The 13122-nt window shown below is 41.1% G+C and overlaps 1 protein-coding gene across 10 annotated transcripts in view; it reads left to right on the top strand.

The window, feature by feature from the left end:
- ZBTB38 (zinc finger and BTB domain containing 38) overlaps nt 1-12003 on the top strand; it is a 104998-nt gene extending 92995 nt beyond the window's left edge. For all 10 annotated transcript variants that reach the window (XM_043991831.1, XM_043991838.1, XM_043991832.1 and 7 more), the window contains one exon: nt 5381-12003. In XM_043991831.1, coding sequence (XP_043847766.1) covers nt 5381-9013 — 3633 coding nt within the window. In that variant the 3' untranslated portion in view covers nt 9014-12003. The remainder of the gene's footprint in view (nt 1-5380) is intronic.
- Nucleotides 12004-13122: the final 1119 nt, after the last annotated feature.

The raw sequence follows: 13122 nt of genomic DNA, 5'->3' as shown, positions 1-13122 counted from the left end.
TTGTTTTAAGAAATACCATGGCGAGGAGGCTAGGTGGCACAGTGGATTAAGCACTGGCCCTGGATTCAGGAAGACCTGAGTTCAAATCCGACCTCAGACACTTGACACTTACTAGCTGTATGACCCTGGGCAAGTCACTTAACCCTCATTGCCCCCCCCCCAAAAAAAAGTAGCAATATATTAGAAACCCCAGCTAATTTTCCCTAAACTTGGGACAGAAATACGGTGACCACATATAATTTTTGTTTTGTTTTTTGACCACATATAATTTTTTTTTTTAGTGAGGCAATTGGGGTTAAGTGACTTGCCCAGGGTCACACAGGTTGTAAGTGTTAAGTGTTTGTGGTCAGATTTGAACTCAGGTACTCCTGAATCCAGGGCCAGTGCTCTATCCACTGCACCATCTAGCTGCCCCCACATATAATTTTTAATGCCACAGTTTGTCTGACCATAAAGGGCGTGTTAGACCCTAAAATCTTCTGATCTTCTCTTCAAGCAAGTTGGGTAAGAAATAGTACCTGTTTTCTTTCTCACTTTAATCCAATTAACAGACAAATGGGAAGATAAGAGGAAAAGTTTTTTGAGATAATTTTAGGCTGTAATTTCATAAGATCATGTTAATGTTTTGTTTTTGTGCATTTTCTATTTGTATTCTTATTTTTGTCTTAGTAAGGCAAATTTGGAATTACAGGATGGAGATTAGACATAGCATAATACCCCATGATATTCCCCAGGACTCTCCATTAGGAAAGCTATTCATGGATTGGGATGAGGGTAAATTAACAGTGAGATCAGACATGACCAAGAGAAAGCTTATGGGACTGTGTTTTAGGTGGAATAGCTTATTAGAGGAACAATGGTCACAATTTGGGTTACTTGATCTTCAAACACTGAGGAATTTGCAAATAATCTTGTGCCATGCTTTCCCCAAATATTTAATTTATTGGGACCTCTGGAGTAGGGTGAGTCAGGAGCTCACACAAGGGGATACACCAACTTCTATCCCCTCTCCCTCTATTTCCTCTATGTCAACCTCAGAAGAAAACTCACTTTTAAAGGAGACAGAAAATCCCAAAATTCTTTCCCTTCAAGAGATCCTCACCCATGATTGAAAGGGTGCTAAAGTGAGGCTTGGACAATACACACCCTTTGGTACCAAAGATTTGAGTTCATGAAAATGAGATATTCCTAAATTTGATGAAGATCCCACAATAGTTATAAACTAGTTTAGGGCAATTTTTAGAGGATACCAGCCCACTTGGGGTGATGTTACTGATCTCATGGAAACAATATTATCTCCAGGTGAAAGAGCTGATAAAATAGCTGCAGCGAATTCCTTAGCCACATCAGAGAAAGGTGCTACACAAGGGCCTTTAGAAGATCCTGGCTGGGACCCCAATATCCCTGAGCATTTTGATAATTTGCAGGAGGCAAGGGAAACATTGTTAAAGGCAATGGATTAAAGGCAATGGAATCCTGTGCTAGCAAAACTGATAACTGGCAAAAATTTGTAGATACCGTTCAGGAATCTAATGAAAGACCTAATAGATTCTATGATAGATTATGCAAAAGTGCCAGACAGTATGCTGAACTAGATCCATTTAAATTCTAGAGATGCACATTTCATTTTTAATCACTTTGTTCACCAATCCTTGCCGGAAATACGGAAATATTTTGAAAGGCAATGTCCAGGTTGGAATGCTCTGAATACAGACAGAATTAAAGAAATAGCAACATATATTTATGAAGGAAAAGAGAGGGAAGAAAGGGACAGACAGAAAGAGAAGGGATTACAAGGCAAGGCTGAGGAAACAACCATAGCCAAGAGCATTTTGGCTCCATTAAAGGAAACCACAAGGCAGTGAGGTCAGGCAGTTGAGAATTGCATCAACCCCCTAGATTTTTCTATTACTGCAATAGACGGGGACACACGATGCAGTACTATAGGATTAGGCAAAGGGAACTTAGACAGGTGATGACTGGTGAATTTAGAAACCCCTTCAGAGGGCAGAATCAAAACAGTTATAGATCCTCTCAGAGAGGTACAGAGGACTGATGGTGCAGGGGAGAGGAAAGGACAATGGAATCTAAAGACTTTACCTTTCCAGACTCCGGGATCTTTAGCCCTCTTGTGCCAGTCCATTCACCTCTCCAGAATAATGAACCCCATGTAATCCTTAGCATTGGGGACACTTATTATGATTGTTTATTAGATACAGAAGCCTCAAGATCAGTCCTAGTGAGCAAACCTGACCCTGAATGTACATCTATTAGATCTCTAAATGTTGTCAGGGTCTCAGAGAAAACTCAGTTTCAAAATTAACCCCTAGCATGGCATCTATGGGCCCATTAACAGTAGAACATTCATTTCTACTTATGCCCGACTCTCCTGCAAATCTATTAGTTCATGACCTCTTTTGTAAACTTAGAGCAACCATTTCTTGTTCTCCAGGTGGTGGCATCTCCCTGAAATTGCCAGAGGACACTGTCCATTTGCTGCCAATTTTGATCACAGACTCTCAGGAAATAGTAAGGGATACGTTTGAAATCCCTTCTGATATTCCTGAGTCCCTGTGGGCTTCTTCCTCTTCTGATATAGGTCTCCTTAAATCTGCTGTGCCTATTACCATTAAGACCAAAGGTGGCCTACCACCATGCATTCCACAATATCCCTTATTTAGGGAAGCCACTGAGGGAATTGCACCTATGACTGAGGCTTTGAAAAACCAAGGTATTATTGTCCCATGCCATCATTCCCCTGTAATTCTCCCATTTTGCCTGTTAAGAATCCTAAGCCTGGGGCAGATGGCGAACTTGTTTATTGTTTTGTACAAGATCTGTGAGCAATTAACTCTTATGTCGAGACGTCTGATAGTGCCCAACCCTGCTACTATCATTTCCTCCATCCCATGTGAGGCAGCATGCTTCACAGTGATAGATCTCTGTTCCTGCTTTCTTTTCAATACCAGTACACCGAGACTCCCAATACTTGCTTGTCTTCATCTGGAAAAATATACAATGGATTTGGACCAGACTCCCACAGGGGTTTGTTGACAGTCCCAAACTACTCTCTCAAACTTTGCAGCAGGATCTAGCCGCCAATATTTTCAAAGGTTCCACCTTAGTTCAATATGTAGGTGACTTACTCCTGGCTGTGCCCAATGCTGAGATTTGCCAGGAAGACAGCTGCCATTTGTTGCTAGAGCTGCACCAGAGAGGCCACAAGATCTCTAAGTCAAAGGTACAATGGCGCCTACCTCAGGTGGAATATTTGGGTTTTGTTTTGGCCACTGGCACTCGATCCATCTCTCCTAAGCATGTCCAAGCTATTCAAAAGCTTTCTGCTCCCTCTACTAAGAAGCAGCTAAGGGCTATTCTGGCAGCAGCTGTCTATTGCACACAATGGATACCTTCTTTTGGTGAAATTACTAAGCCTCTTATATCTCTAACCAAAAATTCTGTCCCAGAACCGTTACAGCTGGCTCCCCAGCATCTTTCAGCTATATCAGAATTAAAACAGGCTTTGTTATCAGCACCTGCTCATCCACTGTTGTTAGAAGTTATGATAACTGAAATTAATCTGATAACTTTTATATTACATCTTCTCAATTTATTGTCCACAGGGGGGTCTGCAGTAATATTAACTTTTAAAAATGTTTCAGTTTTTGTTTTTATTATATCTGTTTTATATGTAACAACTGGACAATACGTAATTGTAAAATCTCTAAAAGATTCTGAATTTCCTTAGACATATGTTTTTGAGAACTCTCATTGTTTGATTTGGTTATTGGCAAAGCTATTTAAAGTTGTGTTAAGATCAATTTTGTAGGAAACTTTTCAGCTGAGACTTTCTAGCTGATCATCAGCACCTGAAACACCTGAGAAACTTCTCTACAACCATACCCGAGACCATGCCCAGAATCCAGAGCTACGCCCAGAATCCAGAGCTACACCCAGATGACATCCCAAAAACCATCTGAGAAAATACTTCCAAACACTTAAATGGACATTTTCTTGTTTTCCTTTTCCTATTGCATACACTATTTGTAATATCCACCTCCTAAAGGGGACTGCCCCCTTTAGGTTTTTTTTGTCAATGCGTCACTCAAATTCTCTTCTCTCTTTTCATTCCCCCTTACATTGTTAGTCATCATAGAACCCTTTATAAGTATTTGTAATATTATTGCTTCATTTAAGGAAACCATGTTTGTGAGAAAAGAATGGGTTTGGGGATGCCCAGAGGCCCTGCTCAAAGGGATACTATTAAGATTGATTGGATTGACTTTTCTGATTAACTCACTTAAAAGTTAACTTAATTAAAACCACACCTACCTGAAAGGCTAGCCCTCAGAGGGTGTGTTCTCTGAACTCTGACCTCAGCACTTTCTGCTCATGAACCACCCTTGAGTCTAGTAGACCAATAGATTTGAAGGACTCTAGCCAATTAGCTGGGAGCTATGTCTCCTTCAGAGGGGGAAATAGAGAGAGGCTCTCAGATGCCCTTGTGGTGGAGGACTTGGAGAAAGAAGGAAGCCAGGCCGAGCTCTCTCTCTCCTCTAGGCTAAATAGGCCTTCTTAACTTTCTGAGCCACATGTTCTCTGTTTACTAATATTTGGTATAAATGCTTAATGCCCCAAACTGGTACTAAACCTTCTCATTTATAAGTAGCAAAATATTAGAAACCCCCGCTAATTTTCCCTAAACTTGGGACAGAAATAAGGCAACCACATATAATTTTAAATGCCACACCTGACATTCTATCCACTATGGGGCCACCTACCTGCCATTTTTTTTTTTGGTGAGGCAATTGGGGTTAAGTGACTTACCCAGGGTCACACAGCTAGAAAGTGTCAAGTATCTGATGCCAGATCTGAACTCAGGTCCTCCTGACTCCAGGGCTGGTGCTCTATCTACTGCGCCACCTAGCTGCCCCGCTACCTGCCATTTTTAACCTAACATTTATATAGCACTTACTATATACCTGGCAATATGCTAAGCACTTTACAATTATTACCTCATTTCATCCTCACCTACCTTTTAGGTCGTTGCTATTATTATCCCATTTTACAGATGAGGAAACTGAGGCAAAGGTTAAGTGACTTGTCCAGGGTCACACAGCTAAGAAGTACCTAAAGCTGGATTTGAATTCAGGTCTTCCTGACTCCAGGTCGGGCATTGTATCCACTGAACCATCTAGCTACTTCTGAACCATGTGTCAATAATACTCTTTCTTACAAATTACTGATGGGGAAAAAAACCCAACCTAAATTTTCTCTGATCTCCTCTGCAATAAATGCTAAGTATTTTTATTGTAAATGGCTCAAGAAAAAAATTCACTCTCTCAACATGCTAGTGACCATTTTCCTTTTGTCATTCCAGATGACAGTCATGTCCCACTCAAAGGACCTCAAAGATGACTTTCACAGCGACACAGTGCTCTCCATCTTAAACGAACAGCGAATTCGGGGAATTTTATGTGATGTCACTATCATTGTAGAGGATACCAAATTTAAAGCCCACAGCAACGTCCTGGCAGCTTCCAGCCTTTATTTCAAAAATATATTTTGGAGTCGTACGATCTGCATTTCCAGTCATGTTCTGGAGTTAGATGACCTCAAGGCTGAAGTGTTTACAGAGATACTTAATTATATCTACAGTTCCACGGTTGTTGTGAAGAGACAAGAAACAGTGACTGATCTTGCAGCTGCAGGAAAAAAGCTGGGGATATCATTTCTGGAAGATCTTACAGATAGCAATTTCTCAAACTCTCCAGGTCCCTATGTATTTTGTATAACGGAGAAGGGCGTGGTTAAAGAAGAAAAAAATGAAAAACGATCTGAAGAACCGGCTATTGCCAATGGACCAAGGATCACAAATGCATTTTCCATTTTTGAAACTGAAAATAATAACAGCATGTTTTCTCCCCTGGACTTGAGGGCAAGTTTCAAAAAGGTCTCAGATTCAATGAGAACATCCAGCTTTGGCCTAGAAAGGAATGATGTCTGCAATGAGGCTGAACCGGTCAGGACACTAGCTGAACATTCCTACGCTGTTCCATCAGCGGCTGATGCTTTTCAAGGACGTCCTTCGTATGAGTCTGCTGCCAGCCCACCTTATGTAACGAGGGAAGAAAATTGTGATGAGGGGCCAGCAAAGACACAAACATGCAGGACCCCAAAGACACCCCCGAGACCCCAAGGTTCCAGTTCAGTGGTGGCAAAAATACCACCCCCTAAAGGAACCAGCACAGAGGTTCATCAAGAAAAAACCCCGGATCCAGCCATTACTTCTGTTTCAGAATCTCACAAGAGTCAAGAAGACAACCATTTTCCCAAGGAAGATGCAAACCTACCTGCTAACATTCCTGAATCCACACCCCCAGCCCTTCTTCCACCTCCTCCTCCTCCTCTCCCTCCTCCTCCTTCTCTCCCTCCTCCTCCTTCTCCTCTTTACGACTGCACTTTTTGCTCCAAATCATTTGAAAATCGAGCTTTGCTGGAGTCTCATCTGCAGCTCCACACAAAGCCTCAGGAAGCTTTTGTGTGCAAATACTGCGACAAGCAATTTACCACCTCCAACCGGCTGGACAAGCACGAGAGGGCCTGCATGAACTCAGACCGTCCCCCTCTTCCTGGTGGAAACCAACCAAGCTTTTCCTCTCCAGATGGAAAAACTGAAAGTTCCTACAAAAGCCCTGAAATGCATTCATCTGAGAATAAGGTGGGTGAACATTCCGGTACAGGCCGGACCTTGCCAGAAGTGGAACATACGGTGAAGGTGGTGGACGGGCAGATACTCTATACGTGTGTCGTGTGCAAGCGTAGTTATGTCACTCTGTCTAGTCTCCGGAGACATGCCAATGTCCACTCGTGGAGGAGAACCTACCCTTGTCACTACTGCAGCAAAGTGTTTGCTTTGGCAGAATATAGGACCAGGCATGAAATTTGGCACACTGGAGAGAGGCGGTATCAGTGCATCTTCTGCCTGGAGACTTTCATGACGTACTATATCCTTAAAAACCACCAGAAATCCTTCCATGCAATTGACCATCGGCTTCCCGTGAATAAGAAGACAGCCAACGGAGGCCTGAAGCCCAGTATTTATCCTTACAAGCTTTATAGACTGCTACCTATGAAATGCAAAAGGGCTCCCTATAAGAGCTACAAAAATTCTTCCTATGAAAATTCACAAGAAAGCAGCCAACCTCCTGAGGCTGCTCCTAGTTCCTGCATTATTAAGAATCCAAGAAGCTCTGAATTGCCTACTATAACTTTCCAAAACAATGTGAATCTGCTGTCAAATAGCCCGGCCACTTCACCCAATGTCCCTTCCGGTAAAGAAGCCCACCAAGCCACAGATCCTCAAAATGGGGCTTTATGGGGAGGAGGAACAGGAGGAGCAGGAGAGCTGCTGAGCCCTGTTAAAAATAACTTCAGTCCTGCCGAGAAGCCAGTTCCCTCAGGGGGAAAAAGTCTCACTTCTGGCTCACAGGGAGGAGGTGACGTGACAGTTCCATCCTACAGTAACGTCAGTGAAAATGCCACATCGGTCATCAGCTACAGCAGCTCAGCCCCATCTGTCATCGTTCACAGCAGCCGGGTTTCCTCAGTGATAATGCACAGTAATGCAGTCACTGGCATGACAAGCAGTAACGCCATCTCTTCCAACACTGCTATTGACCTGTCCCCAAGAGATGACAGTAAGCATGCTGAGAACCTTGGCAAAATCCCCAGCAAAGTCAAAAGCATTAAGGAGAAGAAAAAAGTCGTGCCCTACACCAGGGCAGAAACATTTGAGGAGGCTAAGTACCCCACCAGTTCTGGAGGCTCTTTGAGCAAAACCACTAGCGTTATGGAGGAAACCAGCAAAACTGAAACATATATTGCAAAACCCGCCTTGCCTGGAACATCGACCAACAGTAATGTTGCACCTCTCTGCCAGATAACAGTAAAAATTGGGAATGAAGCTATTGTGAAAAGACACATTCTAGGGTCCAAACTATTTTACAAAAGGGGGAGAAGATCCAAACATGAGGCTCAGGAAGACAGTTTGCTTCAAGAAAGCGATACAGAACAAAAAGAGAGCAGCCCATCCAGGCTGAGCCGATCTGAATGCGTGGAAATGAGTGAGATGTTTGATGAAGGGAGCGACCAGGATTCCACAGACAAGCCATGGCGCCCATACTACAATTACAAACCCAAGAAGAAATCCAAACAGTTAAAGAAAATGAAGAAAGTCAAGTGGAAGAAAAGGCATGGCAGGAGGAGCCCAAGCAGTGAACACACCAACTTAAGTGACATAGACTCTGCTGTGAAAAAGAGCCCTAAGGAAAAGGTCATTGACGGTGAAGAAAACAAAGAGATGCCCAGCCTTCACTGTGAGCTTTGTATTGGGGATAAAGCATCTGCCGGACACCAAGGGCAGACCCACTGGCATCACACCACTTCCAAGTCTCATGCTTGTGAACTATGCCAAAAGCAATTTCAGAGCCCCTCCAACCTCAAAATGCACATGAGATGTCACACTGGAGAGAAGCCTTACTCTTGTAAAACATGCGGAAGGTGTTTTTCGGTTCAAGGGAACTTACAGAAACACGAACGCATTCATCTTGGGGTCAAAGAATTCGTCTGTCAGTATTGTAACAAGGCATTCACTTTAAACGAAACCCTCAAAATCCACGAAAGAATTCACACAGGTGAAAAACGTTATCGTTGTCAGTTCTGTTTGCAGAGCTTTCTGTATCTGTCCACCAAAAGGAATCATGAGCAGAAGCACATCCATGAGCATAATGGAAAGGGTTATGCTTGTTTTCAGTGCCCCAAAATTTGCAAAACAGCAGCTGCCCTGGGGATGCACCAAAAGAAACATTTATTCAAAAGCCCCAGTCAGCCAGAGAAAAAAGAAGGTGGGGACGAAATCCCTAAACCCTTTGAGAATCAGCACTTCACTGACTCAGGTGGAAACAAGATGAAGGAATCCCTACATACTATGTCTGAAGATGGTCTCCTTTGATTGACAGTGGTGGGACCCCCGCTAGGACAATGATTTCTTTTCTTTTTAGATAACAGACAGAAATGGGTGAAGTATGGAGGAAATTCAAATTTGTGTAAGTTCCTGAAACATGGTACTTTTTCTTCCTATTCATAGGTTTCAGCATTAACTTTAAAAGTGAAATGCACCAGAACATAAAAACTGAGGCTTCATTATTCCCCAAGCATCATGGGAGGGTAAATGAGATTCCTAGCTACAATATTTCTGCCAGTGGGTACTTAGTAATTTAAAGAGGAAAAAAATCAGCCCAACGCTCTTTCTGTTGAGTGTTGTTAGGGAATGACAAACTGGCCATGAAATACTGAACTTGAATCACTTGGAAGAAAATAAGAGTTCACATGCCATGAGAAAGGCAACTTTACCAGTGTGTTTAAAAAGGTGAATGAAATATGTCATCAATGCTTTCCTTCCCGCCCCCCGGTTGGGGGAAAATTAAGAAATGAGTAACCTAAAGGAAAGCATTTGTATGTCTTCTTTTCTTGTAAAACAAACCTTGTAAAAAAAAAAAAAAGAAAACATGAACCCCATAGTTTTACACTGTTGATGTTCAGTTAGAAAATGAAAGTGATGGAGGGAAAAGTCTACAAATGAGAATTTGGGGGAAATTGATAAAGGGTATTTTCATTATGGCCAAACACCTAACTTAAGAACACAGTGTGTGCTACTGGATGACATTGTTCTCTTGAAGTTATGGCTGATGAACTATGGGGATCTTGACATCAGTGGTCTACTTGGTATCCCCCAAAACATGTTTTACCACACTACTAAATATACCAGCAATTACTTAAACTGTATATTGCTTCAAAATAGCATCAAAACATCTCATCTCACCTCTGAGATGAAGAAAGGTCAAATTTGGCTGAAAATATCCACAGTCTTCCAGGCACCATTCAAATCTCAGAAGGCTACCATTTCAAGGCAGACCCATCCAATCTCAAGTGCAAATGAAATGTAACTTTCCCAGCTCTACTGGGCAGGTAACTGAAATGCTTAAAGAAAGGTGAGCTTATGGTGGTAAACCACCAAGCATTTGATTGTGCCACAATGCCCAATCCCTTCCGCCATGGGCCTTCTTGTGGAAAAACAGGATAATCCACATGAGTTACCTTGCAAGAGTGAGATACTTAGGGAAACTTTGGAATTCCCGTCTCCACTGATCACCTGGGTTGGCCAGAGGATGTGAGGCCCTTAGTCTTCTTAATCCAAACATTAGCACCATTGACTCCTGGACTGTGTGTATGTGTAAAGGTGGAATGTTGAATGATTAAAGAGGCTTACAGCTCCCCTACTTATCTGACTCCTGTGAAATTGAACCACCGAGCTAGATGTCTCTTAGGTAACAGACACCTTGCCAGAGATCTCTACATGCCCCCTACTATCATTTCCAGTTGACAAGCAAACACCCTTAACGTTTCACCCCAAAGACTGACTAGTTGCTGCACGTGGTTGTCAGATTAAAGAGATTTGTGTTTTCTTCCTATGATTCTGACTTTCTGCACTTGCCATCAGCCAAGAGCTCAAGGGATGCGCGGAAATCCCTGAAATGGATTGGGCCCTCCGATATGTTATCTAGCGCTGTCATCTGAAGGAGGATCTATAGCAATTCCCTTCATGCTACTCTGGTCTTTATGAAGAGGACTTCTGTTTCATTAGGTGGGCAAGAATGCATCTTAAAAATCCAGAAAAGGATGGGATGGAAGCTGACCTTTCATTTTGTAGTGCTTTGCTATTAAATAACCACAATACTGCAGCCTCATTAACCTCCTATTTCCACTCTCACTTTCATGCAGTATTATAAAGGGCAAAATACAAGTGAATTTACATGTTCTTTTATACATAATATACATGCACTAGTCATTTACTTTGGGTTTTGTTTTTAAAGTTTCGTAAGAGTCAGACAAGGCTAAAACGTTGTTGAAATAATACCTACAGTATTGAATAGTTAATCCTGTGGTCCACTGATTCACACTCCCCTAGATGAGGGCTATGTATCCAGGAGAAGTATTTTATTTCAGTAGTTCCTTTGGCTTCAGACAATGCAAGTTGTGAAGTCACTATTATCAGTAGTGAATTCTTCCAGTCTGCACACGTGGGATATTTTCTAAGTGGACTTGTACGCTGATAATTCTAGACCAAAGTAAATATGGCAGAATATTTATACATGAAAAGATAATTTTACAGATATTTTCTATAATTGTATCATTCGTAAAAAAAATAAAATAAAAATGCTGATAGCTTGTGTTCGTTTTGGGGGAGGGTTGTATATTTTGATTAAAAAAGAAAAACCAAAAAAAAAACAAAACCCCTTGACTTTGTAATTCTGTATATTCTATACAGTTTCTAGCAGAGCAGTTTTAAGACAGCATCTTAATGTTTATAGTCAATTGTGGAAAATTTCTTCTAAGTCCTATGTTTAAGTAATGAGTTGAGTACCAATGACCAAATTAGAACTGACATAAATGTAAACAATGAACATATCGTATGCTGTACATGATAGACCGTCACTTGCTATGTTATAGCATCTGTATTTTGTTTAGAAAATATTATTAAATGCAGATGTAAAGGGTTGGAAAAAGTCTAATTTTATTTTTAGAAAGAATGAATATAAATTGGGTTTTGCTTGATTAAAAGCTGGCTTATTCTGATTTCTATTCTCTTTTCAAATATCTCAAATGGTATTTCTTTTGCATCAACAGGCACTGTACTTTTACAGACTGATGTTGAACATTTGACTTGCCTGCTGTATTTCTGTTTCCTCATTTGTTCATGCACAGTAAAATGGTAACATGGCAGTGACCTTCTAGTTTAGGACTAAGAAAGAACATTTATAGAAGGTGGCAACATGAAAGACAAAATACTCTGGTATTTTGGTTAATCTTGAAGTGTGGTCCATTGCACAGAGGTGTTTGATACATGTTGGAATGAATGAATAAATGAAGATGCTAATACATGATTATTATTAAGTTAGTGTTTATGTTGATGGGTATGGGAAGGGTAGGGTTCACAGTACTTTGGGATTCTGCTTTGCCTGAGTCATCAGTGACTTAAACAGTTCACCGGATAACAATATGTGATTTCTTATTTGCACTCCTCATCCATATTTGGATCGGGCTTATCAAATTAGTTATGATGTTTTTCCAAACTTCATATTCATACATGAACTTTTTTATAAATGATGTAAACAAGTGCATCATTTATTTTTTAAAAAATGAACTTTGAGGGGCAGCTACTAGGTGGCGCAGTGGATAGAGCACCGCCGGCCTTGGATTCAGGAGTACCTGAGTTCAAATCTGGCCTCAGACACTTAACACTTACTAGCTATGTGACCCTGGGCAAGTCACTTAACCCCAATTGCCTCACTAAAAAAAAAAAAATGAACTTTGTCAATACTTCCTTAGTCATTCTGGGAGGTTGTTTATTTTTTTTAATCCTGAGGTTTTTATTTTTCTTGCCAGTTTTCTTTTTCTACCTCATAGATAATGGCCCTATATGATGCTGCTTCCTATATACGGCTCAGTAACTCCTAAAAGCATGAAAGGATGTTGAACAATTCACCCACTTCATTTTCTTTCATATCTAAAAGTCCTTTACCTCAGGTTACCCTGGCCATCTGCACTGCCCTCCTTCCAGAGGAGGGGTCGTCCTATGCCAAATCCCTGGGCCCAGTAGAGCAATGAACAAGTTCACCAACTTGGTATGCTTTTATTTGCTCAAAATAGATTTAAAGACTAAAGGGAAAACTTGCTATAACAGCAACATGGTGTATGTGATACATAAAAGGTTTGACATTTAGGTCTATTAGTAAAGGACTTTTTTCTGAAGCATCTAATAATGCTTTCCATTTTTGATAACATCTCAAGAATTTCAAAGCATTTAATTGATTGGGTTAAGATGGTATCTTTCATTGGTATAATTCCCATTAGACAACTCCTTCTACCAATGTTGATTCATCTTAGAAAGTTAAATTACTTGCCTAGGGTAACACAGCCAATTTCTTAGAAGTGAAACCTGAACTCACGTCCTGACTCTAAGGCTGGCTTTCTTTCTTTCTTTCTTTCTTTCTTTCTTTC

This window comes from Dromiciops gliroides, chromosome 3 (assembly GCF_019393635.1).
Source record: "Dromiciops gliroides isolate mDroGli1 chromosome 3, mDroGli1.pri, whole genome shotgun sequence".
Classification (NCBI taxonomy): Eukaryota; Metazoa; Chordata; class Mammalia; order Microbiotheria; family Microbiotheriidae; genus Dromiciops; species Dromiciops gliroides.
Note: the sequence above shows the minus strand (reverse complement) of the source record. Positions and strands in the feature narration are given on the sequence as shown.